General features: G+C 37.0%; 1 protein-coding gene across 1 annotated transcript in view; it reads right to left on the bottom strand.

Moving 5' to 3' along the window:
* LOC128244633 (atrial natriuretic peptide receptor 1-like) overlaps positions 1 to 19,383 on the bottom strand; it is an 88,435-nt gene that overhangs the window by 46,776 nt on the left and 22,276 nt on the right. Inside the window, exons 4-6 of the mRNA XM_052962649.1 lie at positions 9,612 to 9,824; positions 2,533 to 2,679; positions 2,036 to 2,190 (exon numbers count right to left, since the gene is read on the bottom strand). Coding sequence (XP_052818609.1) covers positions 2,036 to 2,190; positions 2,533 to 2,679; positions 9,612 to 9,824 — 515 coding nt within the window. The remainder of the gene's footprint in view (positions 1 to 2,035; positions 2,191 to 2,532; positions 2,680 to 9,611; positions 9,825 to 19,383) is intronic.

Below are 19,383 nucleotides of genomic sequence, written 5' to 3'. Positions count from 1 at the left end.
CGTCATTATACTCCATTATGTGTATATTAGCAAGGGACTTGACTTAATTGGAAATACAAAACTAATCCGGATGTACCATTCATGGAGGTTTTACGTTCCTATCATTAAATGAGGTAAACAATGCTATACGAACTTTATCCACCTATTGAAAATGATATAAAGAAAAAAACATGAGTGAAGGTAAATTTACGAAGGTATTTGATATAATTGACTTTGGTGTAGGCACTGCCGTCGGCAGATGTGGCTATGCTACACATTGCCAGTACCATAAGCAGCATAAATAATACTAGTTCTGATTGCGAGAAATCCAGAATATTATAACTTCCATGGCATTTTATTATTTTGAGAATTTTGAGGTTTACTGTATGGACAGAGAACGTTTCTATACTTATAAACCGACTTTTACCAAACTTTGCAATCATGTTAGTTATATCGTAGGTCGGTTATATATCTGAATAGAAATAAAATGCTATTTAATTAAAATGGTATTTAGTTTTTAAAAGATTGTGTTACACAAGTATTATAGTGGTTTTAGTCAAATCATTGGTTCCCATATGATGGCTCTTAGTAATAGTTATATGAGATGAATTAAAATCGTTATGATTAATGGGCGGAATAAGCGTAGCGAAGATTTCATTCTGACGCAGTGATTGTGTATCGGATGAGTGGCATATCCGATCTCCTTTCTGAGTGTCCTGCTGCGCAGTTCTGAAGGTTTTATTATAGAATGAAGAAAACATCTTGTCTATTTGACTATTAGTTCGTTGTTGTTTTTGATGTTTTTTGTTTGTTTTTTTGTTTTTTGTTTTTTAAATTAATAGCATTAGTATTATTATAATTATTATTATTAGTAGTAGTAGTATTATTACAATGCCTTTGAATAAAATGATTTAACCATGGTGCTTCACAATTTGGATATAACAATGGTTACCATGCAATTAAAGTGGATTTAAATATATATGTTATATAACTATATAAACACTTATGACTCTCAATTGTTTATTATTTATTTCAAATCGGTTTATTTGATAAATACATTCGCTATGCATATTGTGTATATGTATTAGTGAGACAATAAGATTATCTACCCGAAAAGTGTAAACTCTAAATTGCCCTGAGCCAATCACCAAATATACAGGTAATTCGACCCCTGTTGTCAAACCAGTGCAATAAACAAGAGATGCACAGTAGGGAATTATATTGCAAACATTCATAAAACAAGGCTTTTAATGATCTGCAATTCCATTGGCTGCAAATGTAGGTTGAATTCTAAATATAGAATGTTATTCTATTCATAAATTCAATGTTTGTTTTCCGCTGTGTCTCGCTCAATATGACTTCCTGCCAGTAGATATCAGATCATATTCAATTCATTTCTATTTTCAACGCTTATGTTCCTCCATTTACCAGAGAGTGAACTTCAAAAGAGCTCAGATTAAGAACCACTCGAGTTAGTGGCCGATAACTAGACTACTTCCGTATGGTGATTAGTAGATACATTAACAAAGTAACCGGTTCGATCTCCCGCCTCAACACTAAAAATACTAACCGGAGGGAGGTTAAATAGGACTACGCTTCTGAACCAAGATCCCGTTATAATAAAGATCTAAGTCGATCTAAGTCGCAATAAGAAATATAGTGACATACTTTCGTTATATTGCTACATATTTGCGAAAATTGAACATTAGCCAGTTTTTAACATTAACACAAAGCCAAGGATATCATTTTTCCACTTAATGCGATTTCTGAGCTTTCAGTAGATTAAACATGTTTGAAGTCACGATTTCGATCCTTTTCTGAAACGATCTTCAGCAGTAGCCCTTAACAGGGTTGCCTTCTGTATAAAGACAATAACCCTCAGAGCCGACACGTATGGATAATCTGTAAAAAACCTGATAAATATTCTGTGATATTACATCAATAAAGAAGGGGTTGTAGCTACGACATGAAAATGATAAGACCACAAATTAGACTGTACACCATTGGGGGATAGTGACTACAACACGTGACAGATATCAGGCATCATATATCGTACCGCTTCCTCGGGCCCGAACTCGTAACCATAGTCCCGTTTTGCCCGTATTTTAACCTGCTCCGCGAATGTTTTGTACTCGGCATTGTCGGGCTGTCGTAATGTCAACAGCAGCAGGGACTCGTATGCTCTTGTGACGGCGGCGTCCTTCTCGTCTCCTTCAATAACGCTTGACGGTTAATGTGTGCTTTTCACTACTCAGACATTTCGAAAACAAAAACATGCTACTTGGACGGTATTGATAAAACATCTTATGTCATTCCTAACTTAAGTCATTGTCATAAATTAAGTATGTTCCTGGTCATATGATTTACTTGATAATTTCTTAAACACTTAACCTTCATAAATTTATGTTGTAGACATACTTCAATACTTAGCGCGCTTGTAATCATCGTTAAATTGGCTATGCAAAAAGGAAATCGACTAAAGTTAAGAAATGACTAGAGATGTTTGGTGAACTTCAGCCCAGATATCTAGCGATGACAACCATAGTGCAGTACCTCTGAGAAAGTTCATATAGTATCCGAGCCAGTCGCTAGGGAACAGCTCCATGGTGATGAACACGTACTCGCCTGACGTCATACCCAGCTGGTGCGCGCGGTACAGCACAGTCCGCAGCACGTCCGAATCGCAGAAAATCACAAACACTGCAACACAGCGTTCAATCAAAAGGTTTCAGTTTAAAATAAACTGTCGTCATAGTTACTAGCGTGTATTTGCATAATTGAGAAGAATAATTTCGTTGTAGGTTTTAATCTGTTTTTCATAAAATATTTGTCAGAACTCGCCGAGATGTCTTCTTCCAATATCACTTTATATCTCAACGAATCCAACCCTTAATTTTGATAGAACTAGACGCCAGATGGCGACATTTTTTCTTCAGATTTATCAAAGGGGTCACTCCTACCAACTATCTAGCATAAAATAACAATGAATTACTGCACTTTAACAAAGTCAGAAAATCTCGAAATGCCTAAATCTAAATCTGAAGAAAAAAATATATTTTAGGTTAAATGTCACTAAATTTTGTACAGGTCAAATGACACCAAAGAAGGAGCTCATTCCCACCAAATCACTGTGGTTGAGCCGATTGAATGAGTCTGACAAAGACAGAATGCACTTCTATGAAATTGCAACAAACATTGCTCTGGTTCCTGACACGCCAACTCATCATTGTGAACTTTCATGCCGAGTCTTTAAAATCCTAGAATGCATGGTCAAGATAGCCCGAACGCACTACCACACTCGCTCAGCGCACGCAATAATTGAACAAGTTTTATAAAAGGAAGGTCAGCTGTTGATGATTTCTGCCAAAGTATTTTCGATTAATTTTGTTTGAGCATATTCGCTAGTGATTCATCGAGCTTTGCAGAGGAAATGTCGTTTGAAGACGTTCATTACGTATATTATATGATATAATAATGACCATGAATGACGCAGTTAACGGATCCTACAAAGCAATCTTTGTTCCAACCTCTACGAATGCTTATTTGAGATAACATATACCAAACGAATTTGAATAAAAGTATATAATAAGTATTATTAATGCGTATATTATCTTTTTTCCATTTCAAATTTTGAAAATATGGTTACTCGAGTCACCTAAAACAGTTTTCAAGATACAAGTATTTCTTGTTTCAATTTAATAACTTTCATGCTATGTAATAAAAAAGAAACTTATATCATGTAATTGCGTTCAAATTGCTTGATAAATATGTCATGAATCTGTATTCTTACTAAGAAAGCTGTTGCTATGGTTTTGAAAAAGACTCAAGTAAGGAGAGCATAAATGTTTCCATTTATGCTTATCTTGATAGTGTTTATCAATATGGAATAGTATGCAAACACTCGATATAAATAGGTACACGAAAGGTACACTTTGACTAAAAACACAGTTTCGAATCACGCAAATTGCTAATTTTCACTAAAATGTAAACAAGCAATCGTTCAGCTTATACATTCAATATTTTTTTTGTTAAGGCCTCTAGAATCATAGGTTAAAAAACCGCGAGAAGCTTACACATCTGGCCTCCGGGTAGGCGTATTTATATTGCGAGAAAAGTGATGTAACTTTCTTACCAGGTGAAAATATCCTCCGAAAACACCAAAATACTTTAACAAACTCTTTTGTTCCGCAACTTACATAACCCTCACTTAAGATTCCCAGGGGGTTACACGTATTCCGAATCTGCAAGGGTTTAAGTGAGGTTTTGGAGCTTGATATGCAAGATGGCGGCGAAACCATGACGAAATAGGATATTTGGAACCTGTTTTCGCCTGGTAAGTGGTATTAAGTATATATTTAAAAAATATCATGACGCGCATTCGGCTCTACAATTACCATGCCTCACTCGGCTTTTTATTGCATGCGTCTATTTTACGGAATAAAGAAGTTATTGAAGGAAAACCATCGGCCAGTCTGTTGTATACAAATATGGGAAGCGAGAATTTGATACTTTTTATGACGTTTAAGTTCCAAAAACACATATTCTTGCAATGGTTTCTGCTTTAACATTATTTAAATGTGGTATTTTAATTTCCTGACAAGTCCTTTGCTGTACATGAGCCTTCATGGTAATTTTATTTTGGTTTAACCACCTAAATGTGTGCTGAAAATAGTTCAACCACCTTTTGGCATCTGCACTGAAAGACACTTTTATAAATGAAAACAAACTGTGTGACAAATTAAACTTTTGACAAACGTTCCATAATATTATGACAAACTTTCCATTATATTATACTATCACGTGTTGAATACTTTCTATAAAAATATTTTTAAAGCGATTTATTTGTCTTTTATTTACTGTCTAATTTTCTTTTTCTCACATTATAAGTACTTACAACCAACTGATAAAAATAGAAACTAAAAGAACCTATTACAGCCTCTTACCATTACAGTGGATAGTTATTTTTGTATTTGCTAATTCATAATGGTCACATCAGAAGAACCAGTAATAAAATGAAAATATTGTTTACTTTTAACACTCGAATTAACGTCATGCTTCTATTGATAGGCAGTCATTCAAGAAATTTATGCTGTTTTTCATAAAATTGTTGTCTTCAATATATTACTTTGTATATGTATATTACAAACGCACAACTTGTGCTTGAAGATGACGCATGTGGCACAAACTATCATATGCATGTGCAAAATGATGCCTCTTAGCTCTGTTTTAATAAATAAAAGGGCAATTTAAGTGTTAAAAAGTTAGCAAAACACCCTGTCGCAAACAATAGGGGTTCAATTTAAACGAAACTCAAAATCATATTCATGCTTTGATTCAACAAAGATAATGTGGAACCTTTGATGCAGATTATTGACAATAAGTAATGATATCTATCGCAGAAAGGAAGCGATAAAATTATTTTATATTTTCAATTTTCGTATGTCTCAAAAAACCCGTCAACATCCGTTACCCATCTTTGATATCATATACAATATTTGCATATTTCTTTTATGATCATTGTTACTTGTCTAGACAAATGTTCAGATTAATACTTTAGGCTGTCGAGAATTGTTTCCGCTTATGTATACTCAAAGAAGAAATATTTTAAATTTTGGTCATTCTAGTGGGTCTGTGCGAATTTCAAGTTAACCTCCGTGACCATCAAATATTGTATATCTGAATGTTTAATGCTTATCATACATTTCAAATACAATTAACAATACCCAAACTGCCATTAAAAACACTTATCGTATAATCTGACTTGCATTTTTTTTATTTCTTTATGTTTTAAAGTGAGATTTTTTTAACTTCCATGACCATTAACTTCCGATACTTTTTCCACCAATTTTTACCATTTATTCAAAATTCTCACAAAGCATAAACTATAATTATAAACCGCCTTCCTTGAAGTTTGAACCTGCCATTATTTGAAGATGAGGTGAACAAAGTCAACGTTTCAAAGTAAATAAAAAGGCATCCCTTCACGTAAGTATTGCTTTTCTTAGTCTATTTTTAAACATAAGTATGCATTATAATGAAATATCTGGATGATTATTTGATAAACTGCTTATTTATTGATGCATATGCCTAGATTATGCAATTTGGCTTATAGCGTACACTAATTCGGCCATAGCTAGAAGTTCGGATAACAATAACTCTTTAAGTAACGGTTATGGTTGGATTCCGGAACATTTTCTTGATGCTTATAAATAGCATAACCAATAAAATTTAAATGTCTGTAAATATTTGTTATTTTAAAATGTTAAACTCATGCTATAGCACTACATTAGAAGATTAAATCAACTAACCCAGCTATACTTAAGCGATGGTGACGGAAGTTAATAAATGTAAACAGACACAAGAAAAAGTTGTTCCTTTGATCATTGTTGCAAACCATAGCAGCCTGCAAAGATGTTTACACATGTGTTGTAGAATTGTGTTTCTTGAATTTTAGAAAGCTTAAAAAATAGAGTTAATCTAAAACACTTTTGGTAACGGAAGTTAACAAGTCTCTACGTTTTTCTTTCTTCAGAATGCCGCAGTCAAGGGATACAATCCAGCGAAGATACAGAGAAAAGATGAAATAGGAGTCGAGTGCCTTCATAAGGAAGGATAGAGAACGGAATCAGAAGGTCTATGTTCCTGTAACAGGACTGTCAGAAACTAAAGCCAAGAAGAGAAGAATGTGACAATTATTGAGTGTAACTATGTTGTATGAAGTATGGTGATTAAAACATAAAATGACTTTGAAAGTGTTGATAACATGAACTCGTGTTCATGTTTTATAAAGTGTTGTGATTCAGACAGTCAATTATTTTTAATGTGTTGATTAGATGAAGTTTTGTTTAAGGAAAAATATACTTTAAAGCTCCAATTAGTTATAAAATAATTACATTGTATGTATAGAACCATAACATGCATTTTCGAAAGAAACAAGAGCTAAATTGAGGTAAAGACATCAGGTTTTTACGTAGTCAAATACATGCTCGGTTTGAGCCAATATGGATTGTACAAAATAAAGTAAATCGTCATTTAGGAAAAAATACTTTTTTTTTCAAAAGATTAAAGGTCTGTGTTCTGCAAAGGAGGTTGATGAACAAAAAAAGTTGCATGTAAAATTATTTATCATTTAGACAGGTGGTTCTCAATTGATACATTTATGATATTTTACATATAAGCTCTATGCAAACAATTACTGTTAACCCTTTTGATGCCATTTAACGCCCTTACGGATATTATTTGCACTTTGCTTACGTTCATATAATAAGCAAATCACAAGGTTTGCAAAATGATTTAACATCCGTTACTTCATTTTGTAACTTGATATGCTATCGCAAAAAGACAAAAAAGACAAAAATTCTTAACTCTGTAGTAAGATGAGTTTTAGCAGTTAATCAGTCATCTTTCTTTAGGAGAAAGTGTGGAAAATATGGAATGAACATGAATGTATATAGTCAATAGTAAACAACAAACCTATTGTATCTGTTCACCACGATATGTTGTGATGTTCCAATATGTATCAGCTTTTCTTTTCTGAGTAGTTGTTGTTTCGGCATAATCTAGTCTTTTCAACATCTTTTTCAAATGGTTTTGCCTTTAAATTGTTGTTTCAATTGCAAAAAAGGTTGTTTGTTCAAAGCTGTTAAACCATGTTAACTTCCGTTTCTTTTCACAAATTATTTAAAGCACACAACAATCATATTATATGAAGTGAATATCATGTAAAATTTACTTTACAGTGGCATGTGCTCATCAAACTCAAACATCAAATAAGCTGTTGTTTAGTTGTACACTGTAAGTTGTTTGTGTTGTTTCTGTTACAAAGCCGTTAATAAATTGTTGCCAAGTCAGTCAACCTACAATTCATTCATTTCAACAGTTACGCAATAGCTTAGCTGTGTACTGGGTATTTTTGTCTGTGTACATGTTTGTATATGACTACTTTTATATATGAAACAGCAAAACAAGTTTTATTTTTTGTAAAGCCAGTTTAAAATGTAAATTTATCATCCGAACACTGAATTTAACATCCGTTACATTGAAACTGCATCGGTTTTCTTTGAACAGCCGCATTTTGTTTGGCCGACATAATAAGAAGACACAACGTTTAAACTAGTTACATGAGAACACGTATATTGCGAAATTATTATTACGGGTGGTTTTTTAAAACATCAATTTCACATTTTTTTTTCAATCTTAAAATCATAATAATAGCATAAATTTCTGGAATGAGCGAGGGCCAACGATATGCCGAGCTACAAAAAGATATCTTCTCTGAGTTTAAACCGCTCTAGAAAACGGAAAACGGACAAGCCTTGTACCAGGCAATTCAAGAAATTTAGAGTTACAGTCACACCCCGAAAGAGTTTCACACCAAACAAAAGCGCGAAACGTCTTAAATACGATTTTCAGAGGGGCACACATTTTCATCAGTTGATGATCTGCATAGTTCCAAATTGTAGTCATAACCTATCGGACATTTTTCATTCTTTCTAACGATTAAGACCATATTCTTTCTACCGATCATTGATATCAGCACATACCAACAGAAGAGTTATAGACGGCAAGGTTAATATCAGTAGCTATACACTTTTGATCAGACCAATTTGTTTTGTTCCTAGAGTCAAACTGACAAAGGAGAGCATGCATGTATAAAACGTTTGTTTTGTATACAACACGTGACAGTATAATATAATTGAAAGTTTGTCATACTATTATGGAACGTTTGTCAAAAGTTTAATTTGTCACACAGTTTGTTTTCATTTATAAAATTGTCTTTCAGTGCAGATGCTAAAAGGTGGTGGAACTATTTTCAGCACACATTTAGGTGGTTAAACCAAAATTGAATTACCATGAAGGCTCTTGTACAGCAAAGGAATTGTCAGGAAATTAAAATACCACATTTAAATAATGTTAAAGCAGAAACCATTGCAAAAATATGTGTTTTTGAAACTTGAACGTCCTAAAAAGTATCAAATTCTCGCTTCCCACATTTGTAAACAACAGACTGGCCGATGGTTTTTCTTCAATTACTTTTTTATTCCGTAACCTAGACGCATGAAATAAAAAGCCGAGTGAGGCATGGTAATTGTAGAGCCGAATGCGCGTCATGATATTTTTGAAATATATACTTCATACCACTACCAGGCGAAAACAGGTTCCAAATATCCTATTTCATCATGGTTTCGCCGCCATCTTGCATATCAAGCTCCAAAACCTCACTTGCAGATTTGGAATACGTGTACCCCCTATTCCGCAAAATTAAATAACCTTGGACTCCGTTTAACGTCTTAAGATATTATAGATATAAACTCTGTGTTTTTTTCAATGTACTAAAGTTTGCTTAACATAAGACAATTTTTGCCTTTGATTTACAAGTGTATGGTAGTGTCCGTATCAAAACATAAACCATTGATTTATTGTGTTTGACAGGTGTTATGCTCGTAGCCTTTCTTGCATTTTATTTTTTTGTTCGAAATATCTCAATTTAAACGTAATAAAATAATAAAGCCCTTACAATATTTATGGCAAAAACATACTGGTTATGATGAAAATTAAAGTCGCATGAACACGTTTCCTCGTTCACTTTACATGAATGATAGCAAATGCCTCTATATCAATACCGTCCTTACCCCTGGCGTAATTGCGGGCCTCCAGCAACAGTTCCCCGTAGTCGGTGACCTTTGATGGGTTAAAGGCGATGTCATAGGGCCGCTCCATATCCGGGTTCGTCCGGAAGTCATGCACCAAGTTTGAACCGGCTAGGTCGAAGAACACGTACGAGATGTCATACAGGATGGCCGTGTGGAACCAGTTGTATTCGGACATGATTGCAGATATCGAATCTAAAACAAACCATAATTCACTGTGAAAATAAAACAAACATTGTCTAATAAACGGAGAAACAACCGGTAAAAATCATCATATTATTGTTCCAATTTGAAAAATTGTTCATTCAGTTATTTTTTTGTAATTTAAAATATCATTTTCCTAACTTAGTGGATACATTCAAGTTGTATAAATTTAAGTTACTTTTTATTATCATTTCAAATTTATTTTAATTGATACAGGAATATCTAAACTCTATTTTACATGCGCTCATTGTTGAACTATTGTACCGTCTGTTTAACGCTATAATATGATTCCTCGCGTGGCACTTATAGTTGTGACCAATTTATAAATTAGTTGTAATGATCAGTTCGTACAATTTCAATCGGAAGAACCGAGATTCATTTATAGTGAATTGATTCATAACATATTAAGGAACCATTAAAACATATTTTTGAATTTAAATATTTTACCTACAACATGCAATACCGACGTGTTTTAGAAGTTTTTAATACAGGGATATATAGATCCCCATTTACTCCATGTCATACTTGATAGGGTTAAAATCGTGTATTGAATACACATGAGCTTGGTATATCCTCATACCCCGGCTAGGGCCAGGAAGGGCGGTAAACAAACATACGCAGGCTAGGAAAAGAGCGGTTATTCATCCACATACCCCGGCAGGGGCAAAGACGGGTTGTGCATCCAAATACCCCGAGTAGAACCAAGAGGCGCTGTATAGGTAAATACCCAGGATAGGACCAAGAGGGACTGTATACCCACATACCCCGGCTAGGACCAAGAGGGACTGTATACCCACATACCCCGGCTAGGACCAAGAGGGGCTGTATACCCACATACCCCGGCTAGGACCAAGAGGGACTGTATACCCACATACCCCGGCTAGGACCAAGAGGGGCTGTATACCCACATACCCCGGCTAGGACCAAGAGGGACTGTATGGCCACCTACCCCTGCTAGGACCAAGAGGGGCTATATACCCACATACCCCGGCTAGGACCAAGAGGGGCTGTATACCCACATACCCCTGCTAGGACCAAGAGGGGCTATATACCCACATACCCCGGATAGGACCAAGAGGGACTGTATACCCACATACCCCTGCTAGGACCAAGAGGGGCTATATACCCACATACCCCGGCTAGGACCAAGAGGGACTGTATACCCACATACCCCGGCTAGGACCAAGAGGGACTGTATACCCACATACCCCGGCTAGGACCAAGAGGGGCTATATACCCACATACCCCTGCTAGGACCAAGAGGGGCTATATACCCACATACCCCGGCTAGGACCAAGAGGGACTGTATACCCACATACCCCGGCTAGGACCAAGAGGGGCTATATACCCACATACCCCGGCTAGGACCAAGAGGGACTGTATACCCACATACCCCTGCTAGGACCAAGAGGGGCTATATACCCACATACCCCTGCTAGGACCAAGAGGGGCTATATACCCACGTACCCCGGCTAGGACCAAGAGGGGCTATATACCCACATACCCCTGCTAGGACCAAGAAGGGCTGTATGGCCACATACCCCGGATAGGACAAAGAGGGGCTGTATACCCACATACCCCTGCTAGGACCAAGAGGGGCTATATACCCACATACCCCTGCTAGGACCAAGAAGGGCTGTATGGCCACATACCCCGGATAGGACAAAGAGGGGCTGTATACCCACATTCCTCGGACAGGACCAAGAGAGGCTGTATACTCACATACCCCGGATAGGACAACGAGGGGTTGTATACCCACATTCCCCGGACAGGACCAAGAGGGGCTTTATACCCACATACCCCGGATAGGACCAAGAGGGACTGTATACCCACAAACCTCTGACTGGACAAAGAGAGGATGTATACCCCCATACCCCGGATAGGACCAAGAGAGGCTGTGTACCCACATACTACGATATTACGGCTAGAACAAAGGGGGGGGGCTGTATACCCACATACCCCGGCTAGGACCAAGAGAGGCTGTATACTCACATACCCCGGCTAGGACCAAGAGAGGCTGTATACCCACATACCCCGGCTAGGACCAAGAGGGCCTGTATACCCACATACCCCGGTTATGACTAAGAGGGACTGTATACCCACATACCCCGGCTAGGACCAAGAGGGGTTGTATACCCACATACCCCGGCTAGGACGAAGAGAGCCTGTAAGGCAACATACCCCGGCTAGGACCAAGAGAGACTATTTATCCCCATACCCCGGATAGGACCAAGAGAGGCTGTATATTCCCATACCCCGGATAGGACCAAGGGGGCCGTATACCACATACCCCGGACAGGAACAAGAGGGGCTATATACCCACATACCCCGGCTAGGACCAAGAGGTGCTGTATACCCACATACCCCGACTAGGACCAAGAGGGGCTGTATACCCCGGCTAGGACCAAGAGAGGCTGTACACTCACATTCCCCGGACAGGAACAAGAGGGGCTGTATACCCACATACCCCGGCTAGGACCAAGAGGGGCTGTATACCCACATACCCCGACTAGGACCAAGAGGGCCTGTATACTCACATACCCCGGCTAGGACCAAGAGAGGCTGTATACTCACATACCCCGGCTAGGACCAAGAGAGGCTGTATACCCACATACCCCGGCTAGGACCAAGAGGGGCTATATACCCACATACCCCGGCTAGGACCAAGAGGAGCTGTATACCCACATACCCCGGCTAGGACCAAGAGGAGCTGTATACCCACATACCCCGGCTAGGACCAAGAGGAGCTGTATACCCACATACCCCGGATAGGACCAAGAGAGACTGTATACTCACATACATCTGACAGGACCAAGAGAGGATGCATAGTTTTTGAATACCCACATATCTCCTCTTCGGATTGCTATACAAACAACTTATTTCAGGTGTAATTACAGTGATAGTATCATTAGAGTTCAGCCTTCGTTGTGAGATTCAGTTTCAACAATTTTAGTAAATAAGTTTCGTCACTTTATGTCAAACCTAACTAAAACTACTCTATTCCAAAGGTACGTTTGATGCCGCACTCCAGCCTGCCCGAACAAGTTCATCATTGTAATCACCAATTTTCACTTTGTTGAAACCTGGTTAATAAACTGTCTTGGTATTTATAGAATTCCATACGTGAAGGCGCTTGGTTATGCTCATGGTAAATTAATAAATCCGCAATTTCAAAACACAACATATAATTCATGATAATGGTAATCGCTTTGTTAGGTATCCGTAAGGTTAGTGCGCACAGAAACAGGAGAAACTTTCATTTTGTAAGCTTCATGGTAGTATTCAAGTATACCAATTAATTATGTAAGTTATGGGCACTGCCCCCAATTCCCGGGTATTTAAGTTATCAAGAGCGGGGTGATATTTTGCCTCTACAGCTGAGAAATGAAAGCGCATGAATCGGAGTATGAAACGTGTCCAGATGAAAAATGGCATCGTGTATTATTGCTTACGGGGTTCAATAAACAAAAAAAGGAAAACAAAAGGAAAAACCGACGAGGACAGTTGGGCGAGGTCGTCCATGCGTCTGTCCGTGCGTGCAATTACTTGGTCCGGAGAATATTTCTAAAACCATTGCAGGAAAATAAATGAAAATCGGACTATTTATGAAGGGCAATAAGAAGATGTGCAGTGCACAAGAACCATAACTCTACCTGGTAGGTCTTCTATTTATAAAGCTTGTCCGCAGCATACCCTTACAACAGTAAAAGGTAACTTATGATTCTTGGAATACGGATTAAGGTCAATGAGAATACATGCAGTACACAAGAACCATAACTCTACAATTAGTATATACAAAATTATGTCCGTTTAAAGTTTGTCCAATAATGCTTCTACTGCGCATATCTCTTCAACTACCAAAGGGAACTTCATGATTCTTGGGAAAAAAATGATTAAGGGCAATGAGATGTACAGGTCCAGGAACCATAACTCTTTAACTCCAATATTGTATCCATGTTTCTCCTCTTGTTCAAGCTAGTAATTGTACAGTTTTGGGGAAGCATTAATCAGTTCTACTGATTCTCTTGTTATTGGTTTGAGAAGTATACTACAAATACTACATGGCGGGTAATCATTGGAGTCATAACATTTAGGTATGTGCTGAAAATGCTCCAACGCGTATAGTTACTCCGTTATAGTGCAAATGAGTGGAATATGGATGTAAACAGTGAGTATGGTTTCTTATTTTTCATTTTTAGAGGATTATTCGAGTAAATGTAAAAAAATGGAGAATGTAGTTCCACATTGGAATGGCCATGAATTGTTCTAAATGTAAATGTTCTGAATAAAATTTAATATCTGATCGTCTAGAACTTGCATAACTTGCTATACGTTAGTGTTGACAACGTAAAAATCTGGATTTTTGTGAGAATTGTTCTCGTACCTTAGGTTTAAGCATCTTCTTTCCATATGTGTGGCTTTTTATTTACAAAAGGTTGCCGCGTTACAAATTTTAGAACTTTATTTGTTTTACTTGCTGCACTATGCTCGATTTTCTGAACGTTGTGGTGCCAATGCATAGGTTGTGGTGCTCATGAACAGTAATTTAGTAGGAAACGAATTGTGAAAAAACTGTAGCAATTTCAAAACATGAACATTAACAATTAACTGAATTCATATCATGATCGATCTTTTTAAAGTATGACCTACTACCACACAGCTTCGCGGACTTTAAGGTTCATTTAGTGCCTAATAAATTAATACTTGATAGCAAATGGTCGTCGTAATTCTAATTCTGTATTTCCAGGTATTATAAGGCAAAAATCTAACGGTCGTGTTTACATATGTTCAGATGGGTGTCTTTAAAGGGAAAAGGAGGCGGGGCTATTCATGTCGAGAAAAAATCACTCCGTAGCTCAAAATTGGCAAGAAAAAGTATTTTACAGTCATTCACCTAAATAAACAAGCACTCCCTTGCCGTCTCAGAAAAAAGATTCCTTCGTTTGCATTGGATGATTTCACTTTTGAGGGTAGATAATTCAGCATGTATTATCGGCGAAAGAAACCGTGCTCGTTTAGTAACTATCTTTTTTCCAATGCTCCACGTCTTTTCATTTTTCGATTTTTACAATTGAAAGTAAAAAAACGCAAAAAGGAACATACAAATCCTTTTTCGTTTTTCTAATGATTGGAGAGAAAACCAAAATTGATAGGTTTTTTTTTTCCATTTCCGTTTTTAATTGTAACCACGGAATACAAAACAAGGAAACTATTTATTTATACCGTTTTTTTTGGTGTACAATGATTATTTTTGCTACAGGTACACACTATTACAATATATTTGATAGAAATACTCACCTCAGAAGTAAATCTGTGTTAACTTCACGTTGGATTCTTGAAAGGCATCTGTAAATATCGCCCCTTATGCAGTTTAGTAGGCGTTACCATATATGGTGACGTCATCAAGTACATGTGAAAACAGGATATCGCAGCGCCATTCGTTTTTCGTTTTGTGCTTTGTAAAACAAAAATCGAAAAACGGTATCAATGAATCAATTTCTTGTCTTGATTTCCGTTAATAAAATTGAATTCATGGAAAAGAAAAAGCCTATTGATTTTGGTTTTCTATTCAGTCTTAAAAAAAAAACGAAAAATGATTTGAATGTTCCTTTTTCGTTTTTACTTTTAACATAAAAAATGAAAAACGGTATTTACAGGATAGCCTGTTTTTCGTTTTTCGTTTAACACTTTGTAAAACGAAAAAACAGAAAACGGTATAAATGAATAGTTTCCTTGTTTTGTACTCCGTGGTTATAATTAAAAACGGAAAAAGAAAAAGCCTTTCAATTTTGGGTTTCTCTTCAATCATTAGAAAAACGAAAAAAGGATTTGTGTATTCCTTTTTCCATTTTTTTTCAATTGTAAAAAACGAAAAATGTAATATTTCGCGTAGCGTCCGATATTGAGCGTTGACATTTACAATGAAAGCGCTGAAAGCGTTGAAAGGCAGGCCGGATTTTACTTTTTTACATATCTATTTACAGGTAATAAAATACGAATACAGAAAATATTTCGAGTGGCCATAAACTGTAACCGAAGTGTGCCTGTCATTTCCTAAGAAAAGATAATAAACAATGATGAATCTCTAATACAAATAGCTAGTTTCACAACAGTAACTGATAAACCTTTATAAACCTAGGATATAGAAATATAACTTTCATCTCTCAAGATTTTTTCTGTTGTTAATACTATGAAAACAGATTTTGGCTAAAGACGTTTTGACTATTTGTCGTCAGTATGTAAGGCAGAGTCTTTTAGTCAACACATTTTAATTTTCTGCGTATTTATTACTAAGAACTAAGAACTGATTCCCCTCGGTTCCTCCCACAGATTTGTTTAAGATTCTTCGGCTTGCTTTCGAATTCATATGAACGTTGCAATCTTGTAAACGTATGTAAATAATGTTGTATTTTAATTAGCACTATTTTTAAATCGCATTACACAAAAGGTCCCGCTTACTTACCCCGGCGCATTAATTATTTTACATGTTATTCATGTACAAAAGCAGATCTGACGAAAACTGATTATCTGCGGCACAGCTTAAGAAAGCATGATGCTCGATTCCTCGATCACCGCAATGAGTTTTCACCGCCAATTGCATCTTTTGCAAACGTCTACGAACATTTCTTTTTCTTGACATCAGTTGATTTGAAATATTTCACATAAGTATTCAACAACAAAATTTATAAAACTATTAGTATTTTTTCAGAGTTTAAAAAAAGACGGACTTTTTCAAGCGAAACAAGGCGAAAATTGACATATTTGACGCATTGAAAATTCACTACATAAGGCAATAGCAATTGCGGTAAACGAAGAGTGTATAAAGATATCAGCTTATGTAGCTAGAACGCCCATGTATCACGGGCATCTCAATATTGACAGCATTGACTTCAATTGGCTCCCATGAAATCTTTCTGAAAGATCACACCCAGCTTGATTTTTATAAGAGAATCGGAAACCAGTTCTGCACTTACAATAAAAGCTGGCTCATTTTGGCATTATTCAATAAGTTTGGTTTGTAATCCAATACAAGTTCAACAAGTCAAGTTCTGGTACCTGCGGAAGGGGGGGGTCTTCATGTTAATTGTACAAACTCACTCACAGGCAAAACAGACAAACATAAAATATCAATACCCAGGAGGGAAAGCGGAGAAGTTCTTCATTAATTGTGGATGATATTTCAGCGCATGCAATACCAAACGGACGCATTTAGAATATGCGTCAGGGCTTCTAAATACGACACACGTGAATTACGCAATCTTTAATACTCGATTTTTTGGATTTGCTTCAAGGAACGCGTGTGCCGCTAATGTAGATCAGTAACGCGTGTGCCGCCAATGTAGATCAGTAACGCGTGTGCCGCCAATGTTGATCAGTAACGCGTGTACCGCCAATGTAGATCAGTAACCCGTGTGCCGCCAATGTAGATCAGTAACGCGTGTGCCACCAATGTAGATCAGTAACGCGTGTGCCGCCAATGTAGATCAGTAACGCGTGTGCCGCCAATGTAGATCAGTAACGCGTGTGCCGCCAATCTAGATCAGTAACGCGTGTGCCGCCAATGTAGATCAGTAACGCGTGTGCCGCCAATGTAGATCAGTAACGCGTGTACCGCCAATGTAGATCAGTAACGCGTGTGCCGCCAATCTAGATCAGTAACGCGTGTACCGCCAATGTAGATCAGTAACGCGTGTGCCGCAAATGTAGATCAGTAACGCGTGTGCCGCCAATGTAGATCAGTAACGCGTGTGCCGCCAATGTAGATCAGTAACGCGTGTGCCGCCAATGTAGATCAGTAAAATTTACCAGGATCTTTATTCATTAAATGTTGTATATGTGGTTGCCGATTTCCCCTTGCAATACATTCGTTTGACTTATAATACATAAACTATAATATATACTTATTCAGACTAAATGTAGATATTAAAAGTCCTTAAGGCTATGTGACCTTACAAATAATCGTGTGCTCATTATAAAGATATGATATAGACGAGCTTATATATTCATAATCATTTATTCATGTGAGGTGTGGTTTATTTGCAGTGAATTGGATTTATTGCATAATTATTATATGTATATTTCCCCCAATGACTTTTTATAGTTATGTTACAGGATTTTTTGTCTCATTTCTTTTGAATGATTATTATATATATATATATGTCTTTTCATATCATGTTGTCATTTTAATTATTTTTACTATGATGGTTATTTTAAACCTAGAGGTTAAAACCCTTTCATGTTTTAAATTTGGGAAGCACTTAAATACCATTTATTTCAATTGTATTTACACGAGAGTTACCATTTATTTCAATTGTATTTACACGAGAGTTACCATTTATTTCAATTGTACTTACACGAGAGTTACCATTTATTTCAATTGTACTTACACGAGAGTTTCTTTAAATTGTATGACAATATCGTCAGTGTTGAAAAGGCGTCGATGCCTGGTTTCTTGATCACAAGGTCTCCAAGGCCGGTAACCATCGGGACCCGGAAGTACTGCGCGAGTCGGCCAACGGTAAGGATACCTTGGGAGCATGCGGGTCCTATCACCGCTTGGATGCCTTGCACGTGATACAGCTCCGAAAAGAGTCCTCCTGGCGGTTCGTAAGGACAAATCCCGGCGTAGTGGCGTCTTACTACATCGAACGTTACGTTGACATCCCGCGAAGCAACTTCGAGAGCAATGTCGATGGCCGGTCCTATCCGCCTATTGTCGAATGGTTCCGGCGCCTCCTCCATTGTGATTATTCCCAGCTTAATAATGTTCGAAGCAACAGCCACGCTTGACATGAGAATTGTAGTTACCAGGAACTCCATTAGATTTAAATATCCTGTTTCTTTAAAAGATCTATAAATTTCTCTTACTATTCTATAATATATTCTTCATATGCGCTACACTGATCAAGTCTTTAACTGGTATATGCAATGTTTGTTTTTGTAAAACATTTAGTCTGTGAGTGCTCTTTAGTTCATGTTACCTCCAGGTATAGTTTTCAATACTATCGTTTTCATTAACAAACTTTTAACATTAAATACATGTAAACGAATGACGTGTTTTCAAACTTCTTGGCAAAATAAAACAGCACAGTAGAACGTTATGGTGATTGCACTATCGTAATGTATTCACGTCAAATAAAAGTTTGTTTAAAGACCAAAAATTAACTTGTTCTCAGTGAGTAATTATCCTTGAAATTGGACCGCCTTTACCTCCAGAACGGTTCCCTAATAACAGAGCAATGTTGTTTGACGCAGAAATTATTATCCTCTGCGATGACACCTGATACAATATATGCTCGCCTCATTCAGTGCTGTAATATTTCTGTGTGACAATGTTTTTCATCCGTTTCCTCCTCGATCCCGTCCTTGGAATGTTACTGTTTTCAGTGTGTTTTTATATTTCCAATGGTACAGAAGAAACTACATTATCCTGCAAAGCATCCATTCATATATTCACTTCCAACGGCCAATTCAATTTCGTGGTTTTAAATCACACTCGAAACAACGACACAGTGACAAACGTAACTGTATGAAGAGTTGAAACTGGTTA

This window comes from Mya arenaria, chromosome 8 (genome assembly GCF_026914265.1).
Source record: "Mya arenaria isolate MELC-2E11 chromosome 8, ASM2691426v1".
NCBI classification, from domain to species: Eukaryota; Metazoa; Mollusca; class Bivalvia; order Myida; family Myidae; genus Mya; species Mya arenaria.
The sequence above is the reverse complement of the archived record's forward strand: the minus strand, read 5'-3'. Positions and strand labels throughout refer to the sequence as shown.